General features: G+C 36.9%; 2 protein-coding genes across 2 annotated transcripts; both read right to left on the bottom strand.

Annotated features, from left to right (window-relative positions):
* Nucleotides 1-7: 7 nt before the first annotated feature.
* Nucleotides 8-7006, bottom strand: LOC120104062 (suppressor of RPS4-RLD 1-like). The gene is made up of 3 exons (XM_039114456.1): nucleotides 6729-7006; nucleotides 6457-6566; nucleotides 8-1317 (listed from the first exon to the last, which is right to left on the bottom strand). The coding sequence occupies exons 1-3, from the start codon at nucleotides 6845-6847 to the stop codon at nucleotides 683-685; spliced, it is 864 nt and encodes a 287-aa protein (XP_038970384.1). The 5' UTR covers nucleotides 6848-7006; the 3' UTR covers nucleotides 8-682.
* A 4446-nt stretch (nucleotides 7007-11452) lies between these two features.
* On the bottom strand, nucleotides 11453-15858 carry LOC103700806 (probable protein phosphatase 2C 78). The gene is made up of 4 exons (XM_008782671.4): nucleotides 15304-15858; nucleotides 14805-15172; nucleotides 12103-12339; nucleotides 11453-11985 (listed from the first exon to the last, which is right to left on the bottom strand). The coding sequence occupies exons 1-4, from the start codon at nucleotides 15560-15562 to the stop codon at nucleotides 11683-11685; spliced, it is 1167 nt and encodes a 388-aa protein (XP_008780893.2). The 5' UTR covers nucleotides 15563-15858; the 3' UTR covers nucleotides 11453-11682.
* Nucleotides 15859-27234: the final 11376 nt, after the last annotated feature.

The following is a 27234-nucleotide window of genomic DNA, read 5'->3' as shown; positions in this document are numbered from 1 at the left end:
GCATTTACTTATGAGCTCAAAGCAATTGGCTCAAAATCCTAGGTTATCCCCTAAACATATATTGGGTTTCTCCGCTCTACATTCCTTAACCAGCTAAGCAAGGTTTTGAGCCAACAGGTCATGACACGAATTGGGTATCTAGAAAAGAAGGGTTCAGGTACCTTAAAGAAGAAATTGAGCAAAAAGTGTAAAGACTAAATATTATGACTCAAGATGCCTAGGAAATGTGCCAAACACTTAGTTAAACAGAGAAGAGAAAAAAGGAAAGGCTTGACTTCATTTGAAATCTGAAAATCTTCATATTGAACTCTGGAGCCATGATTTCTAAATAACAATTGTATCACAAACTAACCAAGAGATAAAGACTGCTCACAATTTTGAATTGGAAGATTATTGTCTTGTTAATTTAGTTTGGAGATGAGTTTCTAGCAAACATTACAAATTAAGGTTGATTAGGATCGTTTTTGTCCACAATCCTAAATATTTGTGTTTATTATATTTCCTCATTGTTTGAATTTCTACTGTTTGGCAATTTGTCAAAGCACATTCCCAAAGATTTTGAGGCAGAGATAAGTAAAAAGTTAAAATCATCCCAAGATGACCAGAGACAGCCCAACATTACTACCATGAACTCATCACTGCACACAGTTCAATTTTTACTTGTAAAATTAAAATGAGAAATTTAAACTAAATCCACTGTATAGTTCAATAAGACCCTCATTTGATTGAGACAGTAGCTGATTTCCTTACCTGTATAAAAACATTTATACGTATATGGGCAAATTAAATGAGAAAATTTGATAATAAAGCACATCAGACTCACCTGTGCTATGCCTCGTGATAATCGAAAATCCAAGCTTATTGACTTGGTCTTTGGAAGACCAACAAAAAGCTTTCGATTTATTTTAATGGTCTCATTGGATCTGCTGCATGTTTCTGCAGTATCATTAGGTTTTTCATGCATATTATCTGATTTACTTTGAATGAAAGACCCTATCTCAGAGGTCAATGTCGTCGTACTAGAGGAATCTATAACATGATCTTCACAGACAACAACCTTTTTTTCAGTGGTTGACATATTTGTATTAGAGGAATCCAAAACATGATTTTCAGAGACAACTACTTTTGTATCACATGTTGATGCATCCATGGCATGATCTTCACAAACAACAGGTTCAGACTGTTTAGCAACTGCCAATAGCTCTTCCAACTCCAGCAACTGCTTTAAATCTGTTGATTCATGAACTGCATTTCCATACCCTTCCTCCCACACAAGCAAAGCATCTTCCTTTCTTCCCAGAGCTGACAGAGCATTACCTGACAATAATGTAACAGCAAGCATAAGCTGAAATAAAAAGCACAAAAGATTGGATCCGATTTAATAATTGCAAAAAATATCTGATTACGAGTATTGGAACATACAATTGGCACTTAGACCGAGGTTTTCATACTTTGCAAAAGATATCACTATGGTAAGCTCATAGCTAGCTGAACAAGAAGGACAGCACATTGTCTTGCAGCAAAAACATGATCATTAAAGAAAAAGCAATAACTAACTGAAATTAAGGTTCAAGTCTTGAAAAAACCTACAAGAAATCTAACACCAATATAAAATATCAGAACAATTTCTCAATCCAGATCACGTGTTACTGCAATTGCAAGAATAGCAACCACATTTATAAAGTGAGAGGAAGAAAAGCTTAACTTCGTTGCAAAAGGTTCATAACCAATAATTTTACATTTCTATATGATTTCTTTGTGTTCATCATACATGTCTTTAAGATTCAACCTAGTTTCTCTGAGAACAATGATTCATTATTCACCATAAAGATAGTCTCAAGCAAGGTCAGCCCAACAAGATGGCGGTAAAGAACCAAAACGACGACCCTTAATAAAATCATGAGCCCCCCATCCTCCTGCCGTCCCCTAGTCCGATCTCGTTCGATTTCCCTCTCACTCTCCCCCCCCCTCTTGGATGCCTCGTCCCATGTGTTAGAAGCTCATCCCCTTTCCTATGCTGGCCTTCCCTCATTCCCATTGAAACCCTTGTCTCAGCATGGAAGACTCCCCTTCTTCATTCCAACTCCTGCGGCCCAATGGTTGTGGTTGGCCTCCTCTACCACCTCCTTCATCTCTGATTGTAGCCTGCACTTTTTTTGGCAAAGTTTTCCAGGTACGACTCTCAATCTCTCTCTCCCTCCCTCCCTATTCCTCTTTCTCCCCTTCTTCTCTCTGACCCCCTAGGGTTAGTGTTAAGGTTAGGGTTCTCTCTCCCCCTCTCTCCCCCCTCCCCCCCCCTTCTCTCTCCCCCCTCTCTTCCCCTCCCTCTCCCTGTTTCAGTACACCCCGACACGGCATGGTACGGATGTATACTGTACCATACTGGTAGCCAACCAATATGGGTCACAATACCGGTTCAGCGAACCTTGTCTAAAGTACATACATTTTCAAATAAAAAATACAATTTAAAGAGGATAATGGCCAAGACGAGACACTCAACCTTTACGGACAGCGTGGGCCAAGGATTAGAACATTGAGGCAAATCAAATGTAACCATACAAGAAATGCTTTGTTGCTAGATTACCAGCAGAGTACAGGAGTACAAAACTGTGTTACAGCCCATAGATATCTACTGGCACATATAACCCATATTGTGCAATACTTCAGCAATTTTCCACGGTGCAGATTGGAAAAACTGACTGCGCTGTATATTAAAACTCTAGTCCCATTTTGCAAGCTAAAAAGAGATAGATCAGCAACAGCCAGAATTTTTTTTAAAAAAAAAAAAAAGAAAGATGATAGGTGCAAGACCCGATGGGTTGGGTATTGGTTCTGGCACCTGATCCCATATGTTTACTAGTACTTTATAAATCAAAAGGAGAATAAAAGAAAAGAAGAGATGGAGAGGACTCTGAAAAATGAACTTGGAACATGAAGTACAATGGGAATGAAAACATCCAGACCTCTTGACAGGTTCCTCCTTGTTTATTTTGGCACCAACATTATCACACCTCACAATGACTATGCAATCAAACTAAGCCTTCTCCCCTTCCCCCTCTAATTATTTGCAGAAACAGAAAAGAAAACAATTTTAAAAAAAGAATTGAATAGTTTTATATGATTGAGGACTCGCCAATTATTTGTAAGCAAACTAGCACGGCAACATAGTCTCATTGATGTATTATTAACTATGTTGATGCATCGCCAAAGTTAACTATTTTTCCTCATATAATTGGTCAAGTTGATCACTGCTTGGAAATGTGTTGCATTACTGACAAGCCTTGCACTCCACTTGTTGTCTGTGGCAAATTCCCAACAAGAAATGATATTTCCAAGGTATTCCACCTTGTCAGGCCCAAAAGGTACCCCAGACTTTTTGACACCACAATCAATGGTTCAAACGGAAGTTCATAGTCATCCATATATGTTGACAGCATCATTCCACAATAAAGCGTAATTCCCCAATAAATGTGCAGAAAGATCATTAAAAACAACTAGGATGAATCATTAAACTCAGGATCTAGCTGCCATTTACACTATGGCGGTCAAATGGGAAGTTCATAGTCAATAAAATGTTGAAGAACATTCCACAAAAAGATAAATACGAAGATCATAAAAAAGAAAAGGATGAATCATCAAACTTGGTGAAGCTGTCAGTTCTGATGCTTTGAATTGTGGCAGGCACATTATTACGTGAATTGGCAAAACAGGAAATGTGTTGTGGTCATCATAAGTACAGTAGGATAAATGACCTTAGGAACACCAATTCAATGACGTCCAGAATGAACATCAACTATAGAAATTATGTTCCAATGACCTATATTATGTTTTCTCTAGAAAAAAAGCTTTCAAATTTAGAATGTTACATCAAGATTTCCTCTATCTTTTTTTCTCTAAATATCCTTGACTTGGAAAAAAAAAATCCCTGCATAATCTTGCCCAATAAATATTTTGTTAGTACCTCATGTCACTTTCTCATCTCACGGACATGCAAAATTAGAAGAATAAGAAGATATAGTGCCTATATTTAGATGCCTCACCAAGATTACACTAATGCCTTATCTTACCATAAAAATAGATGCCTCTCTTTATCTTACCACACACTCATGCACATCCGTCTCCTCTATCCCATTCAAATTAATATCACAGCCATTTGTTAGGATTTTATGTAACATATGATGGATGTCTAAATTTCCTATGCAAATTCATCTTACCATAAGTAGAACAATTATATTACAATAGCATATATATAAATGGGAAGATGGTTTGCACTAACATCTCTCTCTCGCTCGCTCGCTCGCTTGCCGCATGTAGAAACATGAAATCTCACTTAAGTGCCCACAATCTACTCTCTTTCCTCCTGCCCCTTCTCTTTCTCCCCCTTTGCAATCCAATCTGCCTAAATTGGACCAAGTCACTCTCTTCACACCCTAAGCCCCTTCTAAGCAAAAGATTGTGAGTTTGGTCCTCTAATACTTGCCAAGAGCTCCTCTTTGATCGCCAAAAACAAAACCAGGTTATAATCTTTTTCATTTTACTTATATTTTTTGAGAGTTTATCTTTATTTTTTTATTTTTTTATTTTTTTTATTTTTTTCTTCAATTTAGCTAATATACATTTAATATTCTATTTTATACTTTATATGTATTTTTTTATGCTTTTTATGCTTTATTGATTCTATTATTTCATGTTTGTACTTTTGTTGTATTTAAGATTATCTAATTTCAATATTATATATTTATTTATTTTCATTATTTTCCCTTATTTTTGCATTTTGCATCTCATATTTTTACTTTAAAATTTGTGTATTCTTTATAATTCAATTTTATGTATTTAATTTGTTTCTTTTTTAATTTTAATCTCTATTCATGCTTTCTTTATAATTAACTCTCACATGCGTGTGAGATGTGCTCATTTGCTAGTAGTATACTCATCAAGTATCTCTTTAATCATCACTACAAGGAATGTATCCTAAACCATCCCTTCGTCCAGAAGCTCCATAATAAAGACAAACTTCCACTTAACTTTATAAACCTCAAACACCCGCAAGCCTCACATGTGGTCTCATTAAGGTGGACATTACAAATTCATATATAGAGCATCAGTGCTTGTTTTTCCTAACATTTGTAAGCAATGACATATGCTCTGCCAAAGTATAATTTTGTGCACAGTTTGGAGGTAAAGCAGTAATGTTTCCAACTCAATCAAGTAAATTACTCCAACAAAGGGTTCTTTTTAGCATTTAAAAATGTGCAGATTATAATCCAGAAAGGCATGTCTCACACTCTTGCTACAGGACCAAAGAAACCTTTCCATAGAGTGGCAATTAGCAAGCTTGAGTCAAACAATTCTGATGCACCATCCCTCTAGGCTCCAAAGAATATAATTATTTAACCACTGCAAGAATCCACAAGTAATTTGAAGTTTGCTAGGCCATTGTCAGGAACACTAAATCCCAAGCACCATATCACAACCATTTTTATGCCAGCCATCAGCCTGGAATAGTATCCTTCTATTTCCATGAATTTGCAACAGTAAATAAGCAAAACTTTAGGCAATTGATAACCTTGACGTTGGATAAGAAAATTAAGAAAACCTAAGGACTTATGGTGATAAACCAGTTGCGCATTTATGAAGCCAAGAGCCCTTTTTTCTCAATAAGGATTGTAACATTTTGCCATTTGAACATGTCAAAACCATCATCCTCAATCAGTCTAAAGCACAGAAATATGCCTTTGTTAGAGATATCCCATAGAAGAACCACCTTGTGTCTGTCCAAGACATTAGCTTGATGTTCCTTCCAAACAAAAGAATGCTAAGATGGCCTTCTGATAACCCATCGCAACTAGAAGTTGACAAACCCTTTCACCTTAGAGATCCAGCTTGATGGATTATTCCCATTGTTAAATTAAGCTTACTCCTACCATATGCTCATTTGATTCCTCCAATACTTAGGCACTAAAGATAGAACCTCTCAAACTAGAATTCTCACACTTGCACTTACCGGAAGTAAGAACCTAGTTTCTGATCCACTTTAAGAGTGGACCGACCATCAACTGAAAATCATAAATTGAATGGGAGTGTTTGAATGCTCAGCAGCCCAGCCACCCTATCCATCTATATTTGTCCCAGATGCTGACATTTCCTAATTAGTTAAATCCAAATATTGTTTATCAAATCATACCAAAATTTCTGCCACTAGTTGACGACATTCATGTTTAGGGATCAAACAGAAAATGAAAAGCTCTGGTTTCGGACTACAGTTTTCAGTGCAAATTTTAGGGTTTTTTAATATCTTTTATAGAACAGAGAAATCAAATGCAAAATACAAGAATCCAAAATGGCAAGTATCTCACTGATTTGCAATTCATGTTTCAAAAACCCAAAAAGAAACAAAAAACTAAAACATAAACCATGAAGAAATTAGAGCAGCCAAGTTTTGTAGAATCGACCAACCTTTGAGGATATAAGCTTGAAGAGCCTTAGGATCTAGCTGCAGTGCCCTGTCACAGTCCTTGATCACATGTTTGTGTAACTCCAACTGGCTATAGCAAAAAGCTCGATTGCTGCAGAACCAAAACAAATTATAAATACTCCGATATTCCCTCGGGAGATTCGATCTTAAGTTCTTAACAAAGATCAACAAAAAAATCGACGAACTCCACGAGGAGCAAGATATCGAGACAAAAAGAACAGAAAGGGAGAAGAATGGGGAGATCGGTGGCAACCAGATGTCCTGGACCGAGGAGGACTGGACGAGGAGGGAGTCGAGGACGCGAATGGCCTTGGACCAGTTGCGAGTGCTGCAGAGCTTGGCGAGCTCCAGCCTCTCGCTAGCGGACGCCATGGAGAGCTCTTTCTCTCTCTCGGCGAGAAGCGGCGAAGAGCTTTCCCAAATTCGCCTTGGCCGCTCGTCGGCGAAGGGAGCGGAGACGAGATCACACGAAAGCGGGCAAGAAAAAAGAACGGGAGGTCGAGGGGGAGATTTGGGGTTTTCCTCCGGTCCTCTGCCCTATCCACTTTTCTAATTGCCGCCCCTTTTTTTTATATGCACACTCCCATGACCGATGCTACGATTTTACTGAGGCAGTGAGGGGTGGAAGAAAGGGGGTGAGTTGGTGGTGAAGGGAGTGAAAATATAGGTTCTTTTTCCCTTCTCTTTTCTTGGGATAGGGGATGTTCCATGGACAACGCCAACTTTTTGTAGGAGATCATAAAAATAATATGCGGGTTCTCGATGGCCGTCAGTCTCGGACATGATAAGCTATCGTGATCGTTCTTGCTGGTGTCAAGATCCGCAAAAGTTGATTGATTGGATGGTTGGTGATCTTAGAAGATCGCATAGATATTTTGATACGGGTATCCGTAAGAGAGTGCTGGCCCACGGCGAGGGGAATGACCAAACGGCAAGTAAACGGGAGGCGCTTCGAACATTGCTGGGATCCAGTTGCGTAGGTCCCACGCAGTTGGGTGCCGGGAAGGGTCACGTGATTCTGAGCTTCAGCAGCGTTAGATATGGATCTGACGGTGGTGAGAAGGATCTGAACTTGGTCCATATGATATACAAACTAGCACAGTCGGTGAAACACGGAAATCTGGAGCAGAAATATTCCCATCAGCCGTGAGATTACCGCCCGGCAGGTTGATGCGGGAGTCGAGAATTAATACGGTATATGAGCAAATGAAACAGAGTTGGTCGAGCCCTTTTTACCATTCAGCCCATCACTGATATCTATATTGGTACGATGAATACATGAGGTGATATCAAAAGTACTTCTAAAAAAATCATTATATAAATGTTTTACTATATTTTGTATACCTATGTTTGGTACTAATTTCTCTCAAACTAGCACAAAGTATAGTAATAGGAGAGTTTAAATTCGAGTTGCTTGACTTTTTCCATCAAAGTTTTTCATCAACGAAGCACTTTTTTAGCTCAGCTACATTAGTTTTTGTATGAAAAATTATTCAATTTTTAGTTTATTCTTCTCTAGGTAGGATAGAAAGCTATAGCTTTGTAGGTTATGGCAAAAGAAAATAAAAATTTGGGGTATTTTTATAAACTAAATAGCAAGATTATCGGAAATTCACCTTCTCGGTTAAATAAGTTGTTATTTTAGTGAGAAATTAGATGAAGAAAATATTAAAATCATAAGAATTGAGGAATATGCTTGGGCAAAAGTTTAAAAACACCCTAATAAACTGTATCGTACAAGGACCTAATATCTCATTATAAAAGAAAAAAAAACAAAATACAAACATAAATAAGAAGGACAAAGAGTGGCAAAGGTTCAAAAGTACATATTTACTCGGGTTAATTGGATGAAGAAAATAATGGCAACCAACTGAGATACATTAATTTCATAAATTTACAACATAAATCGATGAGAAAGGATGAGATTAAGAGGTAAGAATAATTAATTTTCAACTTAGTTATAAAATTTTGAAAGTTACTTGGTGCCTATCATAAGCCAACAAAACTTTGACAAGATAGAGAATAAAGCATCCCAAGCATATAGTAACTGAGCACAAAGGTCATAACTGATGCCAACGGAAATAACCTTCAACACAGAAACACAAACTAGATCCCTTGCTTGACCCTAAACAAAATCCACGCAACTAGTATCGCTAAAGATTTAATATCAAAATGTCGCCACCGTGATACACATTTGATTTCTCAGCACCTTCAAATCTTTCAATATATCAAGGTTATCCCAAACCTAATTGTATCGTAAGTTTATTGTTGTGGGAGGTTCATTTGATTTGGCCTGATTTAATTAGATTGAGCCTTGATATTTAGGTGGATGAGCAATCTTGAACATCCACTAATTACTGTGAGATCCATGTCGGCGGCTGAACATTTAGATCGTCCACAGTTGCTTTGAGATCTATGCAAACAGATGAATATCTGAATCATTTGTAGTTGTTTTGATATCTATGCAAGCAGATGAATATCTAAATCATCTATGGGCTCGTTTGGTTCGCGGGAAAAGAAAGGAGGAAAGTGTGGTCAACAGGAAAATAATGAGATGCCTCTTGTTTGGTTGGAGTTTTCAAAGGAAAGATACGGAAAAGTTGTATTCCCATGGGAATATGATTCCCACATTTCATGGCTTTCCCATTAGAAGCATGGAAAAGTTATTTTTCCATGAGAAACATGGGACGAGAATCACTCTATTTTAAATTTTTTCCAAAAAAACCCTTTAGCATTAAAGAAGCATTAAAGAGGCATTAAAGACCTAATTTTTATTAAGGGCATAATAGGAATTATACATAACTTTTCTAGGAAAGTGGATGGCCAACTAAACATAAGCACTTTGGAAATTTGTCACTTTCCCATGGTCAATCAAACATGCCAAAAGTACTTTCCTAGGCATCCTATTTCTGGAAATTTGTTTCCCAAAAATCATATTCCTAGGAGGAAAAATGCTTGCCGCGAACCAAACGAGCCCTATAGTTGCTTTGAGACCTATGCAAGTGAATGAATGTCTGGATCATCCATTGTTGCTTTAAGATCTATGCAAGCATCATCTCCTTCGAATCACCTTTTCTCCTCTTCTTCCTCTTCCTCCAAGTTGCCAATGGCCGATGGAGAGCACACACGACGGCACCATGAGCCTCTCGTGGAAACATCGGTGAGCTAATCCCCCTCAACTTCCGCAAATTGCTCTCTTTTTTCCAAAATCCAAGGCTCTCCATCCTCCCAAACCCTATTTCCCCCCTAGTTTTCTCTAATCTATTGATCTCCCACTTCGAATTTTGCATCGATGATCTCTAGGGTGGTGTAGTTTCGATCTCTCCAGCTAACCCGATCCATTCTCACTACACCAAACCCCAATCTCTTGAGCTCGAACGATCCACAGCTCCCACTCCCGCCGCTCACTTGCCCTCTCGCCTCTATTGATTGCATTGAGATCTCCGACAACTACAACCCCCCATTGAAGAAGGAAGGAACACTAATAGTGGCTAGATTGGAGGAAAAGCCCTCACCATCTCTTTTTTCGCACGAATCTAATTCATCCGCCTAGCTTTGAGATCTATACAAATAGATGAATAATCTAAACTTAGATATACGTGCAAGTGGATGATCAATCTCGATCATCCCCTATTTGTTTGAATATTCATGCAGAAGGATGAATAATCTGAATCATCCATATGGTCGCTTTGAGATTTATGTAGACGGATAAATAATCTACATCATCCCCCTTGTTGCTTTGAGATTTGTGCTGGGTAGATGGATAATTCTGGCTATGCACTGGTCGCCTTGAGATCTATGCATGTAGATGAATAAAGAAATTTGGAGCACTTTACATTTTGTGCGATGGATGATCCAACAGTCGAAGTAAGGTGAGTCCTGACACCACTATGTGACGGGTGATATTTTTATGATACGAAGGGCAGGTTGGTCATAATATAAATTTATTTTACTATGTGATGGTCATGCATGAACAATAGGATTAGTTTAAAACAGTTTGCAAACATGAAGAATCTATTTGAAACTTTTTAAAAGTGAGAAGATGCCTTTGAGATTGGCCCAAAATTGAGAGGATGACTCCGTATTTTTTTTCTAAACATTTTGTGCTCCTCCCGTTCCTCTCTCTTGCTACACTTACCAGAAGAAATAATTTAAACTTGTCATAGCATAAGAAACATTAAAGAAAGCATTACATTCATGAATGCTACAAAAATAACTTCTAGTATTGAAAAAAGTTATAAAATCATAAGTGTTAAATGATATTGTCTTTGTATCACGCATATGTCCAGCCCCGAAACTTTCATCTCCTTTTTGCAAGAGAAGTTGAGGAGGAGGAATGAATTTGCCTTATCAACATGGACCAAATAAGAAGAATAATGGCTGCTCGAAACTTTCACCTCTTTACTGCAAGAGAAGTTGATTAAGAAGAATGAATTTGCTTTATCAACATGGACCGATAACAACAATGGTTGCTTGGTTAGGCGCCCTTTCCCCCTTCTTTTTTTCTTTTCTTTATCTCCTCCATCTTTGCTTGCGCTAGTCTCGTCTTTAAGCGTTAATGGTCGTGGTCGTGGTGCCCAGCAGCGGTGATAATCGGAGTGCCAACATTAACAGTGGAGTGGGCTGGCTTTAACTACTCTGTAATCAGGATGACGGGGTGAGTTTGAGAGCTTGGATGAATGAACAGCAATGGATGTAATTGGAATTCCCTTCGTTGCTCTAATTACCAGAGAAAATGAAAGAAGAGTAAAGTGAATATAAAGTTATAGTTCATTTTATCTCAAGGCAAGCTTAAGAAGCTCAAGTAAAACAACCAAATTCCGTGATCAAAGCTTGAGGCAGAGTACTGGTAAAGCGAAGGCCACCATGTTAATCTATCTGTAAAGAAGTACTGGTGCCAGGGACCAGGGTTGGTTGAGCCTATTTCAAAGTGCAAAGTCACAGAAAAGCACTCAGGGACAGCTGATGACAACTTTCTGACAACCAAATCCAAATGCATTCGATGAAAGAACCCTCTCAAAAACTATAAGAGAAAATTGATGTACAGAAGGAAAAAATGTAATGAGCACCAAAAATTTTATCCATGTCAACAAGCTCAACAAACATTATTATGTACACCACATCTCAAATTCTTATTCAAAACTCTTCTGTTCACCACCTTTGTTAGTGTCAGCTATAAGGGCAAGTGACATCCAACACAACTCATTTCATATACGTATGTAGGAATCATGTACGTCCAGTTTTGAACCTACCGATCGAAGAGGGTCTTCTGATTCATCAGAGTTTAGAGAGAATACATCGACAGGTGCGCTAGTGCAGTCGTAAGTCCTCACATTAAATCTGGATTGACCACCTTGCCGGTGCTGATCGAGATAGATCACTATAACAGTGATATCATCATGAAAATGGCGCCTTACTCCCTTCTCTATCCGTTTTATATCATCGTATCTCATTTCCCTTTTTCTTGCAGCCTCGTTAATGGCAGCTCTCACTAATCTCTTTGCTATTCCCTGCAAAAATTTTAACATCAATGCGGAATGCTTAGATTGCTACGAGAAGGGAATGATTAGATACGAAAAATTGGTCAACATGTTAGAATAAAGAAATGAAAAAAAAAGAGGGCTTACTGCTCTTGGGTTCTTGAAGACTATCTCAACTGCAGCCTCATCACTTAATTGCTCCCAGAGCCCATCTGATGCAAATATCAAAAATAAGTCATTTGGTTTAAGCTTATGGGTCTGGATTGATGGCTCTGCAGTCATAACCGCTCGCTTCAATGGAATAGGAGAAACAGAATGCTGGAATAATGGGTCCCTACTGAACTCGGGTTTCTTCAGGTAGACATCTCCAATGGACCTTGATACCTGACCAGAGGGCAGATAGCAGGGTTAGCTATAAATCATTTTCATTGTAAACCTGTCATCTCTCATCTGCATTTAAAATTTATTTCATATAGGACCAAAGTCCTCATGCATGCACATCATAGATAACAATGCATAGCTTTATGCATTAGAAGCCATAACCATTTGATTTGTACAGTGTCAGAGATTTCATATGAGTTATTTTTAAAGATTACATGTTTAAAGCAGTCAGCTAAGGTCAGTCAAACCACAACGTATGTCATATGTGAAGATATCAGGTGGCACATATTAAGCATGTTAACTATGCATGCAAAACAGAAAATCTCAACATTGTCGCCTAAAATATCAAGACAATCATCTCTTCACTTTGAGCTATAACTACGGAGAGCCCTCAGAGTCTTACACGGTGCTGGCAGCCCAAACTCACAGCCACCAAAGCTCCCACTCTTCAGAACTCTGACCAACCAAGCCCAAAAAATATAAAGTGCAAATAAGATAAAAATTTGTCTACAGAATTCATGAACTTGAATTCAGAATATCTATTAGCTGTTTCTCGAAGGAGAAAAAGAAAAGCTCGGCACTAAATAGTAGGTTATAATAACCCAAGCTACACAAAGTCATTTAGCCTATGCAATTATCAAAAATGGTGTTGCATGATGATGTTGATAATAAAGCAGATGCTCGAAGTCGAAAGAAATGCCCACACCTTTTCTTAGCCACAACACCAAAAGGCCATCCATGTCAAAGACTGAATGCCTATACACTGGAGTTCGTTGCAATTATCGGCTTAAGACACATACCATCATAAAATATGATAATGCCTCAATCTCCAAAGTAGGTTATGCATACCATTATTGCTTTTGAAAAAATGATTTCCAGTCAATGATGACAAAAGAATGCAGTGTAGATGCATCCATGTACAGGACATAAAAGGTTGGGATTTCACCCTGGAAGAGGAACATTGCTTTTTTAAAACAAGCTGAACTAAAGCATCTTGACACAAGCACACCACCGACCTAACAAAAGATTAGATACTGTTTGGAAAGATTGACCTTATGATAACAATAGGCAATACCCAAGTATCACAGCAGTAGAAACTAAACATAAAAATAAATTAGATGAGTTGATTGGAATGGTGATATTTAAAAAACAATAGTCATAAAAGGGGAGAAAACAAATTCGAACTCAGAATGGACGACAGTATTACAAGAACCAAAAGAAAAACTACTGAGGAATTAAGGAAAAACTAATTAATTTGATAGTCTCACATCCATCTGCAGTAATGACATCCACTAGTAGGTTGCTATTTCAATGATTCTATGCAAAAAGCTTGATCTGCATGGAGCATTTTCAGTCAAAAACCAATCCATCTCACCTTGGGCCGTTAGCTCAATGAGGAAATGTGTAAGATTCTCCTGGATCAATTAATATAAGAAGTTTAGATGTCAAAGGTCAATCACATGGTTTGATTCCCCAATCTATTTGACCACATATATTAATTACATAAGATGATCTAAGTGGAATACAGAAAGCCATGCTAAGATAGTTTCATGTCAGAGTTCTACCAACAGAACTAAACACTGATTAGAGAAATTATATGAACATACTAATAGGGCTAGGCAACATAATGATGAAGCAAACTATCAACTGACAAACAGGTCATGAAGCACAGACATGAAAGAAGTTGCCCATACAGCGATATAGTTAAAAGAGCACCACTACTGTTCACCTGTCAGATTACTGCTCAGTTCACTGGTTTAACGCAGCAGTTAGGGATTGGAGCAGTACACTGCAGGGTCGGTGGCGTCCGTCAATCCCTGCCTGCTGCTCAGCTCATTTCCACATCAGACCGGTCAACCAAGCAGTGATCCAAAGGGTGATCTTTGGCATTTTCTTAATTTAAAACATCTCCAGAATAACACATATCATCGACACGAATCATCGAGACCATCAAATTCATGCTTTAGAATTTGCTGTATAGAACTGCAGTTCAGCCCAAAAAATCTCAACCAAATGAATGCAAATAAAATGAGAAATAAATCAGAGAAACAAGAAAATATAAATTTCAACAGTCTAAACTCTGTGCTCTGCAAGGAATGCGTGACAATAAACAGTTAACTAATCAAAATCATGTTCTGGTCTGCTTCCAAGATACGATAGTATCTACTCTGCATGAACTCATAACAGGCTGACATGAGAGAACAAATGCACACTCCAATACCTATATAAATCTCATTACCCTACAAATCATACCTCGAAACTTAGAGAAATCTGAAAATTTGTGCCTTCCTTTTTTTTCAGGAAAAGAAAATTGTGACGCTTTTAACAAATCTAATTATCATCCATGGCAGCTTGTGTTGATAAATGATAAGCTCTAGGGAAAAATTAAACCCTAATAAATACAGAAATTTAAGAAATTAAAAGAAAATTATTAGAAACGGTAAAGAAGAGGGCAAGGGTTTCCTCACCTGAATGATCCCCTTAATCCGCCAGACCCCTCGGCTGTGTACCACGATGTGGGAATCGTCCGGGTGGAGCGCGGCGAGCTCCTTCCGGACCTCCTCTACGGCGACGTTGTGGTCGGTGGACAGCCGCTCGGCGACCACCGCCCTTCCGTTGGTGCTCCGGCGGCCGAGCACGGCCCGAGAGTCCCCCAGGTTCGCCACGTAGATCGTATCGTCCGTGATCGCCCCCACGAGGCAGCACGACCCCACCGACGCGATCTGGGGCCGCGACAGCCATGATCGCTTCACCAGATGCAAGAAGTCCTCCTCCGTCGCGTCGAATGCCTTCTTTATCACGTCCGCAGACAATCCCCCTTGCTCCGTCGCGAACTCTGCCCAATTAAGGCCAGATTACATCAGATAAAAAATCGATTTTGACGACCGAGTCGAGGAAAGGGTCGATTAACGCATCAAGAAGGGTTTCTGATGATAGGATAGAGGGGAAGAGGGAAGGAGACGGTACTGTGGAGGTAGGGGAAGAGGTGGCTGTTGACGAAACGGGACGCCTCGGGGCCGCCGTGGCCGTCGTATACGCCGACGTAGGTGGCGGAGGGGGATGTGAACACCTGGCCCTGGTCCTCGAGGGAGTTGTTGGCCTGGACGACGGCGATCGAGAAGTCGCCGGTGGCGTGGGGCTTGAGGTCCAGGTGCCACAAGAGCCCATCCCCGCCGCCAAGCCTCCCAAAGCACCGCTCCAGCGGCCAGAAGCACGATCGCAGCATCGCCGCCGCCGTCGGATGATCTCGGGATCTCAAAAACCGAAAGAGCCGGAAGTCGAGATTTTGGAGACTTCTTCCTACGCTTCGTCTTCGAATTCTTCTAAGGAACGCGTGGGAGAGTGGAAGATGGGAAGAGGAGGTGGGAGGGTGGGAGAAATTGGCAGAGAAGGTAAGGGGGGGAACGGGGTTGACCGAAGACGAAGAAACTTCGCGTGGATAACGCGCTAAGAGAGCAGAGAGGAAGGAGACGGGACGCGAGCACGGACTTTTATCTCCTTTCCCTTTCTTCGTGGAACAAGGCTGGCATATATCGGGACTTGGGAGGTGCCACAAATGGCTATACTCGGGCGCGTGGACTCAGTAGATACGCCACTGCCGTGCGAAATGCGAATTTAGGGCTGCAACTGGGTCGGGTTGACCCATGACCCGGCATTTTCCCAGCCCGGTTAGATCCGGTATTGAGACCTATGAGTCAAGTTGAGACAATCCTCAAATCAAAAGTTGGACCCGTCTAAATTTCGGCCGAGCACGGGTTATGTACTTTTCACCCCAACCCGGATCTAGTTTGGATCAACAAGCAATGAACCTGATCTAACCCGAATCCACTCTGACCCAATTCAAAAACCCGAATCTGCAAGAGATTCTTTCCTTTACCATAAATATCCTTTCCAATTAATTAAATAAACTTCCATTTATATTAAAAATCTCCTCTGACATAGTTTCATTTAGTTATATTTAAACATTGATTTTTTTTTCCATGAATACCCTCCTAAATATCGAATTTTGTATTAATACCTTTCCAAAATTGATATTTGCATGTATGCTCTCGTAAAACACTTGTTTTGCCATTCTATCCTTTTTTTATTTTTATTTTTGCATATGCACCCATACTATCTAACGACATTAAAAAATTAACGGTTTCAAATTAAAATGACTAAAATACTCTTAATGGGTAGTATGCAAATAGATCGCGATCTCGATAGTAGAGAAAAAAGACAGGGACAATAGCATAATTTTAAAATTTTATTTTAGTTTTAATTAATATAAATATGATTTTTCTTAACACCGTTCGAACACCCATTATATTACGGACATTTGTACAATAACAGAGTTTTACGAGGGTATACATGCAAATATTATTTTGAAATGATATTCATACAATCAATTACATGCATGAAATTAATTTTGTTGAATGAAAATTCAAGTTTAAGTTAATTCATTTTAGTTTTATTTTAATTTTTTTAGTAATATTATATTTATATATAAAAGAATAGTAAGATACCTGGCTCAAACTGCGAATCTTTTCTAGTCCTGATTGGAATTCAAATATTTCAGATTGGGTTCATATCAAACTTGACCCCGATCTAATTTGAATGACCTGCTGGGTCTAAAATTCATTCTATTGATCTGACTAGATCAGCAATGAGTTGGCCTTGAGTCCATCCAGGTCAAACATAGCTACTCTAATGTGCATAGTTTACAACCCTATTCTTTTCTGGTTTAATATATTTTCACACTAAAATTACTTGTCGCCGCTATAAGAGAGCTCCAAAAAATTTACAAGGAAGAAAGAAAAAAAATGAAATAGTTCAAAAGTACAAAAACGGGAATGAGTAGTGATATTATCATATGTTTCCGTGTCTTAGAGTTACTTTTAAGCAAGGAGACGATGCTTTCTTTATTGATTAGATAGGAATCTCATCCTCAAACTCATGGAATATGAATGTAACAAGGAAAATAAAATAGAATGACACATGCTCATGAACTAAGGAGACAGCTAGGTACTTCGTACTATGATACAATTCGGCCTACATAGAGTATTTAGGATGTGACCGTCATCATCGGATTTGATTGAGAATATTATCATGATTGCGAATATCAAGCAAAAGTGATCGTTATCTTAATTTTATGGATATTTTTGTTGAGTTCAATTCAAGGGTAGCTTTGCGGCTTCTAAAGAGAATATATTCTGCCATCATCTTAGTAATTTGATAAAATTGGTTATATTTAAAGGAGAGAATGTGGTGTATTATTTGCAATATATAGCTTAAGAGTTTTATGTCAAGCTGTAGCTATGAATAGGAATGCTATTTTAATATTTAAACATGTGTAGGGAAGTAAATCCAACGATCAGTGAAACAGATATTCAGATGGCAGGATATGTCTAAAAAATATTTAAAATTTAATTAACTAATGCGACCACTTATGTTTATCAAGGATACTTGAAGATGAGAGAAAAATTGAACATGAAACAAAGTGGTAAAAAAAAAAGGAATGGGCGAAGTTTTATTTTATTGAATCTGTTTTACAACACTCGAATAGAACTTTTATTAATGGGATTCACAAAAATTCAATTAACTCCTAAGTTTTCATCGGAGCTTTCAAGCTAGGTTAGCAAGTTCCTTAGTCACGTTTTCAAGGAAGATTTCAAAAGTTTAGCTGCTCAGGATCCCATGCTATTTGAGGCAAATAATCCATCCCTATGTTAGCTTCAGAAAAAAATGTTTCTTGTTGTTATTTTAGTCTCCAAAAATAATAATGTCTTATATAGAAGATGTTAGAAAAAGAAATCGTGGCTAAAATAAAAAAATAAAAGAAAGAAAGAAAGAAAAGTCGCCGAGTTAAAATCTTCACACAAGATTCTATTATGCTTAAATGGGGCCATGCAAGCAACGGGGATTCTCCTAAAATACTTAATTATTGTTATGCCCCTTTATTTTGACGCGTGTTACATTTTATATATATCTGAGATATTTTGTTATTTACAAGAATCTTGCATCTTAAGCAAACATATGATACTTTATGAAGTAATTACAAAATATAAAGGTGTGAGGACTCATACGTGCATGTATTTAGTTCCACATCGGTTATTCGCTCGGTAGATCTTGAATACTTATACAGGATCAAAGAATCTAAATAATATTTCCTAACTAACTATTTTGAATGAGATTGTAGGTTGTTACAATTAGCATTTGAGCGAGTCTGAAGACATTGCAACATAGATTTATGGAGACTGACTACGAACCGATTCTAGTGTTTGTGACTAGATTTGAATAAGTTTGAACCCTTAGTTTTACGAGGTCGCCAAAACTTAAACAGAAGAAACATGTGAGGATTCGTGCAAACGTTCATTTAATCCCATATCGGTAATTTGTTAGGTAGATCTTAGGTACTTGAGTAAAATCAAATAACCCAAATAATATATTTGGGTTAGCTATTTTGGGTGAAATCTTAAATTGTTATGAAAGCATTCTCTCAATTGAGGGGGAGGCCTTAGGAAATGGAGGCCCTACAAGTAGATCTATTTAGGATTCTTTGCCAACTTTGACATAGATGGCTTCAAAATTCTTGGATTCAAACAACTTTCACGACAAATATATATCATTATATGTCACACATCATGTGCAGACGCCTGAGCGACACGTTTTTACTGCATCAAATATTTTGGACCTCCCATGGCCGAAGCAAGGGAAGCATGGACCTTTGGAGCCACCCAAACAGTGCCCACCGTCCATCCTGCGCTCCACACGTGTGGAGGTGGGCTTGGCTCTTTTTTTTTTTTGTTTTTTTTACTTGGGGCTCGTTTGGTTCGTAGAAAGCATTTTTCCTCCTAAGAATATGATTAATGGAATCAGATTCCTAAGAAGAGAATGTGTAGAAAAGTACTTTTGGCATATTTGGTTGACCATGGAAAAATGACAAATTTCCAAAATGCTTATGTTTGGTTAACCATTCACTTTTCTGATAAAGTTATGTATAATTCCTATTATACCCTTAATAAAAATTAGATTTTTAATAGCTCTTTAATATTTTTTTAATGTTGAAGGGCTTTTTGGAGAAAAAAATGAAGTTGATTCTACTTTTTCATGAAATGTGGAAATCATATTTTTATGGGAATACAACTTTCTCATCTTTCTTCTTTGAAAACTTCAACCAAATAAAAAGCATCTCATTATTTTTTTATTGACCACACTTTTTCTCTGTTTTTTTTTTCGCGATCCAAACGGGCCTTGGATTGCCATTGGTTCAGGGTTCCGACAGGGATGCGCGAACTTGTAGAAAGTAGATATGTTGGCCCGCGAGAATTGTCGTGATGTATCGAGACGTTAGAATGCAAACCGAGTCTTTTAAAATGACGTTTTGTTTCCTTTAGTTGGTCAACAATGGAATGATAAAAAAATTTAGCACAACTTCTTCGTCAACGATGGAATGACGTGGAATTTTAGGGGAGTACAAGATGCATTCAGAGACATTTGATATGAGCGATATCCTTTGCTTTTTTTTGTTTTTTTCTCTCTCTCTTCTTTTAAGCCATATATATATAATATCTTATTATGATTCTCTTAATTTATAGGTGTAATGGTCTGGTTTTCGCGTTGATTTTTTTTCTTTTAATTTTTTTTTAGAAGTAAGAAGCTTTATTTGTTTCCGGGAAACTTTTGAAATTTCTCATCAAATCTCCATACTTAAATTTCTTACTAATAGGTGAATCTATTTAGATATTATTTGAGTAATTAATTATGAAGGCTAAATGTTTACTGTTCTCCTCTAAAACAAACAAATAAAGAAACATATTATGCATGCTTAACTTGCTCAGTACATCTATTATGGTAAATTCAACAAATAACTTAAGTGATTATATGATATTCCTGTTATTTGTCCAATCAATAAATCAATAATCGCCATAAACTACACCAAAGCGACCTTGTAACAATTTCAGCGTTTGACACGAATATTTGAAATTTTAGCATTTCTGACACTAAAAATTTATTTGTAGCCTCACAATAATATTTGAAATATTCTCCAATGAATACCTATGATATGGCAAATCTCGGTGACTTAATAAGAGAAGTTGAGTAAGTCCAATGCTTGTTAATAATTTTATGCAACATAAGCTCCATGTTGTACTTTTTTTTTTTGTATCGTTTCATCTTATTGATCTATTTTCTAACAACTTGTGATTTTTAGAATCTACTGGTTAGCTAATATATAATACCAAAACTAACTAGCTAAGGTTGTCAATGGCCGTGGGTTTCAAATTCCATCCAAATCAATCATTCACTGATATGGAAGGCAGTATTAATCAAGCCTAACATTGAAGGAATAACTAGTTAATTAATTGATAAATAGTTAACTTGATTCATATGAGTTTAATTAACACACTTAAAGATACAAAAGATTTGATACACCCTACGCATGGTACGCCGTACTAATCTACATCAGATGATATAAAACATACCATACTGGTTCGATACGGATGATATAAAGATACTCGGTATGCCAAAAAATTTCATATTGTACTGTATCGATACTATTTTAGTATAGCATCAGTAAGGAATCTGATATTAAAACGGCGAATCTAACTCTTATCTATATCGCACATGCATCTAATGTACGCATATCAGTATATCATTAATTGGCTGCCCCCACAAATCATTTGAACATCAAAATTACTTGTTAACTGCTAGACTCAACCGGCCCCGTACACGAAATAACTTGAACCAAACACATGCTCGGACAAGTGCCCACGCATTCGGTGGTGAGCCCATATGGCAACTAACATGTCTAAATTTTCTCTTTCTATTTTGTATTTGTTGCTTTCAGAAGTGGAGTTGATCCAACTCATTTTTTTTTTTTTTTTTGATTCCTATGAATGTATTTATACATACTCGATTGATTTAATTCAACCGATTTTAACCAAAAAAATTTAGATTCAACCTAATTCTTCAAGGCCAACCTTTAAGAGAGCAAATTCACACACAAAAAAAAAAAGAGTGATATAGTTTCATAAGGACTAAAGTGTTTTTTTCTTGATAATTCATCAAATCCTCTGACTGACAAAACAAAACAAAAGCATGACAACGACCTTTACAAAATAGAGTTTGTGAGAGTTTCTTGTCTTTTTATTTTTTTGGAGAGATATAATAAATTTCTTTATGGAGAAAAATATTATTTGTTTAAAAATTGGCTTTCTCTCATGCTTGGGAGCGGCCTATGTACCCGATGTAGCACTAGCCAAACAATCCAATGGATGCATAGTATTAAATATTGGAATGGAAAAATCTATATTTATTATACACGGTGTGTATATGTACAAGAATAAAGTCATATCCCTTGAATTAGGGAGACAATATTGCTGCAACATGATTGCAGTGCATCTTTTGCACCACAAAGAGTGCACAGATTTTGAAAGATACACGATGCCAAAAAGTCAAAAACATGCCAAAAAGTCAAAAACATGCCAAAAAGTCAAAAACATTGCAAAAGATGCACCAGCAAATTAGAATCACCAGCAATTTAGAACCAATCGATGGAAGATGCCAAGATTCTTTGAATTTGAGTCACCAGCAAATTTGTAGTCAATTAGTGAATAGATGAAAGGACTTGCCTCCAGTAGATTTGTTGTCAATCAGTGATAGATGGAAGGATCTGAATTTGAGTGACTTTCAAATTTGTAGCCAATTAATGAATAGATAGAAGGATTTGTAGCCAATTAGGGATGGAAGGAAAGATTTTGAATTTGAACTTAAATCTTCTTTGCAATTAAGGACGAATATTTCAATACGTAGAATGTGAGATTAGGTGCTACGTGGCTGTCTTCCCATTACATCAACGTGCAGTTACAACTGGCAAAATAACGGAGCGAAAGAACGTGTGTCGAGAGAGAGAAAAAGTCTTCTCCCCCCATTTTAAGCGATCAAACACGGTTGGACCGAACTATTTTTCTGTTATCGTAGCATTGCTCTTTTTTGATGCAAATGGAGGAAGGGTGTTCGAGGATCACTCATGGAGAAACATTAGGCTATTATATGATGATATAGATTGCAACCAAAAGCCTACCAAATTCAACCTTTTTTGGAAAAAAAGGTTGAAATCACAATTTGTCCCAAAAGCTTAAGCGAGCACAATATGTGAAATTTTTTAATAATGAAGTTAAAGAGTACAGAGACAAGTAGATTTATTTATATATCTTATATTTTCTTACAAAAACAAGCATACGGTGCTTGGTAGCCTCACATTCTTATGGCATCCATTTTTATATCACTATTGCTTAAATTTTAAGATCTCAAGTGGATTTTGAGGTGCCGACTGGTTTGAGTCTCCTAAAGTAAGTATCATTAAACAATGGTTAAGAAAAATGGAACCAAGTAGGGCCTATTTGTTAGCAATATATCACTTAAATAAATAAATAAACCTATTAATTGCAATTATTAGATTTATTTATTTATTTAGGTGATATATTGCTAACAATTCAAAAAAGTGTATGTTTATTTTTTTATTAGTAATATATAATTCAATAAATCATTCTAAAAGATAATAATTTGTTTAACCTCCATGAGATTTATTATACCTCCATTTGGACTCATCAAAGAGTAATTTTTAGATCCCAATGAAATAAAAAATTTGAAAATTGGTTAATACATAATAATTAATTCATTGAATTAACTTATTAATCTTAATCAATTATTCTAATAAAATAATAAATCATATAATTTATTAGATTGACATTTTAGATCTCAATAATTGATTTGCTAGCACAAAATTAGTAATCAATTATTATAATAAGATAATAAATTATATAATTCATTGGATTGACATTTTAGATCTCAATTATAATAATTGATTTGTTAGCACAAAATTAGTAATCAATTATTCTAATAAGATAATAAATTATATAATTCATTAGATTGATATTTTAGATCTCAATTACAATAATTGATTTGCTAGCACAAAATTAGTAATCAATTATTCTAATGAGGTAATAAATTATATAATTCATTGAATTGACATTCCACATCTCAATTACAATAATTGATTTGCTAATACTAAATTAGTAATCAATTATTACTAATTCGAAAAATACAAATTGAAAATTCAAAAATTGATTGATACACAAATAACCAATTTAAATTTGCACTTAGGCTTTTGTAAAAAATGAATTTGTGTGATTTCTAGTGATTATATCCACTAATTAATAGTATCAAAGAAAAACTTGTCAAAAAGGCATATGTGCCTAAGAAAGACTGATACTTAAGTGAGCCTAGTACTCCACCACCATATGGAGCTAATCTGGCTATTATTTTTTTTGGATATATCAACTAGATAATCAAAATTCAATACAAATTTTAGTGCAATTTTTTGACATAAACTTTTTGTCTTTATTCAGGTTTTCGTCCCTTCTTTATAACCTTAAACCTATGGCCTCTAACACTAGTGATCATGTTAGTGCTAAACCTGAAAATTTTGATGGTCATAACTTTAGAAGGTGGCAGAACCAAATGCGGTTCTGGTTCACCACACTAGGGTTGATCTCAACTATAGATGAGAGCACTACTGAAGTTAATAACGGGTCCAACCCAACTACTTCACAACCCGCTACTCGCTAAAACCCAAACCCAAATCGGAGTTCATCCTCCTCTCAAACTGAACTTTTTGTCTCCACCAGCACATCCTCTAGGATACCTGATGAGATAGACTATCATTGCATCCATAGAATTATAGGTGCCCTTTCTGAAAGGCTGTATGACATTTATTACACTGCCAAAAGTACCAAAGAACTAATAAATCTAGTAATTACAATTAATAGAAAATCTTAAACGGAATAATATATATTTTATTTGGGATCAAAATAAATCTATTTTATCATAAAAGAAATCTATTCTAGCACAAAATAAATCTATTCATTTAATAAATTTAAATCACAAAATTACAAATCCTACGGATCTACTAATACTAAATTTAAAATCAAAGTTAGAGGAAATAGCTTGATTGAAGGCAAGTTGAAGCGCAAAGACACTGTCCCAAAAAAGTGTTTGCCCCCACATACGGGTCTTCCGACAATCTTTCTCAGAGATACGACGAACCTAAACTTCTTCTTCGATATGTCTCGGAAGAAGCTAAATCGAACCCGATCGGACTTACAGAGCCAACGAAGAACGAAATAAAAAGAATAAAATAAATTAAATAGAATTGCAAAAATAAAAATCAGAAGTGGCTAAGAGGAAGAACTTTTTTTCAAAATTTTTCTAGTATTTTTTTTTAATTTTTCGTGCCCAGATTAGAATGAAATATGGGGTATTTATAGGGGTATTTAAGCAGGGGCTTTTTGGTCATTTTGCGAATGCATTCACACCTTCCGCGGACGCTCCCGCGGTGATTTCGTAAACGGCAAAATTCAAACGTGCACGCGGACGAATCTCGAGATGCGTGCGCATTTAAATTTTTCCAACACTATTTAAATCCATGTAGATGGAGCTGCACTGCAGGGTCTCAATCTCCCTTGTTTCATGCAACCTTCTAGGTTAACCGATAGGGGAAGCTCTACCTCTCTCAGACCAAGTTGAGCGTGGCAAGGAGCACACGCCGGGCATTACCCATATCAATCTAGTGGATAGTGAGATCGCCCTACTGCAAATCTTTTGTGGGAGAAATTACTGTGTGCACCACATAACCATGCACCACACCAATCACCTCGTCTCCTTTTTATGGATCTCATTGCTTTTCTTGGTAATTAACCCATCAGAAAGAGACAAGATGATTGGTATGATACATAACCACGTTGGTGGTGCATACGGTGTAAAACATAATTTTTCCTTTTGTAAAACCTGTATTCCTACCGGAGGCCTCCAAACATGAAAGTTAGCCTATCTTGCAGCTAGATCCGCAATGCATCTTATGTCATATTAAAAAAAAAAAAATTCCTCTAAGAAATAAAAATTTCTAATAAGAGCCAAATAGTTTGCCCTGTTAGCTAACCAATTACAATACGTAGTGTAGCATATTATTATTCTTATCTGATTTAGGAGTGATTTCATGAAGGGAGAAAGAATTTAGGTCATGACCAGATTTGATTTAGGAGTGGTCCACTCAAGGTGCACGGTGGACCTATATTTATTCAAGTTGGCTTTGGATTTTAATATGGAATACATGGAACACAAATGGTGGCTAAGGTTAATTTCTTATTCAAGTAGTATCCTGGTATCCCAGATATTCCGGGTCGACTAGGTCCAATTCCAGCAAGATTCGGCGTCTGGTTTGAGTTCAAATCAGGTTTGGCCTAGGATAACGTACCCCACCACATGAAACTTACCGTGTTCAAGCACCAATATACCAACTTTCGGATGGACGATAGGAATTATGATGTTTCCAAGACGGAAAAATGGAAGCCATTTGGTCCAGGTATTTGGACTAGGATAGCCTAACGGATAGCGAATTCTGTACCAAAACCGATTAGGAGAAGAGCTCAGTCCACGAGTTAGTTGTGTGTACATAAGACTCAAGATAATGGGCCCGTTCTCATCTTCTTATCGGAAGGAAATAGCCGTGCTGTGTATGAGCTGGAGTCCAACTCGCTCTTCCTCTGTTCGGTATATATTTTTTTGTGGGAATCAAGGTATCCTGCTGATAAGAGGGGAAGGGAATCTTGTATGGTGGATAACTAATGCTGCAAATGGTATTAAATTCCGACCTCATCTGATCCGTTTGATATTTGGGTTCTCCATCCTATGACCCGGTCCAAATTTGGTGCACCATTGACCCACAGGGGTACTTAAGGGATTCTAACTCTCTATTTCTCTAATCTCTTCTTGTGTTTGAGGATGAGAGGAATGGAAGAGACTATTTTTGTGTACTGTCGAATGGCATGAATTTTATATTAAGGCTTAGGTTGGTTACATTAAATGGGAATATTGTTCTCCTAAGAAAGAAGTTTAAAACAATGAAAGTAAAATATAGTATAACTTTGTCATGTGGAAGAAAATAGGTTCATGATGAGTCCTTTGCAGCTGTTAAACTTTGCTGTGTCATTATTAAAACTATATTCCTCATCTTGGCCCATGTATGCTTTGCTAGTAGTATGTTTAGAAAAAGATAATAGTAGATGCATTCTAACAAATTTAAGGGATATCACTGCTGAGTAAAAGAATTAACATAGATGCAAATTTTTTCTACTCAAAAAAAAAGTATTGCATACATAAACAATTTTTTTATTTTTTGTGTAGCTAATAAGATTGAGCCTATTATTATTAGGTTAGTTTGTAAGAGCATCAATCCTTGATGCTTAAGCACTTTTACTTGTATGGTCGTCCAAAATCTGCTTTCTGTAGTTTTTACTAATTATAAAAGAAACCAAATACAGGGAATCACAAGTATAGGGATCCAACCCGGACGCGACTTGAATCCTTTTTTTTGGGTTGGGATTGGGTTATATATAGACCCGACCCAATCCGAATAACCTATTGTGTCAAAAATTTTAGTCGTTGACCCGATCCGACCCGATCTTTTATTAGGTTAGGCGTAGGTCCAATATTATGACCTAAACAAAAAACCGGCCGATCGGGTCGGGGTCACTCAAGATCTGGTCCAACCAGACCTATTTGCGCCCCTATAAATAACTAGTTACTTAATAGCTGAGTTTTGAATAAAGAGATCCCCTTTTTCTACCAAAAAATGAGATCCTCTTCAACCAACTTGCCACTCTGGTAAAGGACAAATACGGGGAAGAAAAATATATGGGACGAAAATTATCTCTACAAACTGTCTATACCTTCAAAAATTAAGTTAGGTATCATTGCACATTCAATTGCTTCCTCTCTCAATACGAAAGTTTCAATCATGTATTAATTGAACAAAGTTTAGGCATAGACAATCCTCCAAAAGTTCAAAGGAAAGACAAG

Source organism: Phoenix dactylifera, chromosome 16 (genome assembly GCF_009389715.1).
Source record: "Phoenix dactylifera cultivar Barhee BC4 chromosome 16, palm_55x_up_171113_PBpolish2nd_filt_p, whole genome shotgun sequence".
Taxonomy (NCBI): domain Eukaryota; kingdom Viridiplantae; phylum Streptophyta; class Magnoliopsida; order Arecales; family Arecaceae; genus Phoenix; species Phoenix dactylifera.
This window is presented reverse-complemented; position numbering and strand designations above follow the sequence as displayed.

What these genes read in the sequence shown, in the direction of transcription:
- LOC103700806 (XM_008782671.4), bottom strand. Translation starts at nt 15,562, where the DNA reads ATGCTGCGATCGTGCTTCTGGCCGCTGGAGCGGTGCTTTGGGAGGCTT. An exon ending in CCTCTTCCCCTACCTCCACA is followed by an intron (nt 15,173 to 15,303) that starts GTACCGTCTCCT and finishes TTAATTGGGCAG; the next exon opens with AGTTCGCGACGGAGCAAGGG. An exon ending in GGATTAAGGGGATCATTCAG is followed by an intron (nt 12,340 to 14,804) that starts GTGAGGAAACCC and finishes CCCTCTGGTCAG; the next exon opens with GTATCAAGGTCCATTGGAGA.
- LOC120104062 (XM_039114456.1), bottom strand. Translation starts at nt 6,847, where the DNA reads ATGGCGTCCGCTAGCGAGAGGCTGGAGCTCGCCAAGCTCTGCAGCACT. An exon ending in TCCTCGGTCCAGGACATCTG is followed by an intron (nt 6,567 to 6,728) that starts GTTGCCACCGAT and finishes TTGGTTCTGCAG; the next exon opens with CAATCGAGCTTTTTGCTATA. An exon ending in TCAAGCTTATATCCTCAAAG is followed by an intron (nt 1,318 to 6,456) that starts GTTGGTCGATTC and finishes CATTATTGTCAG; the next exon opens with GTAATGCTCTGTCAGCTCTG.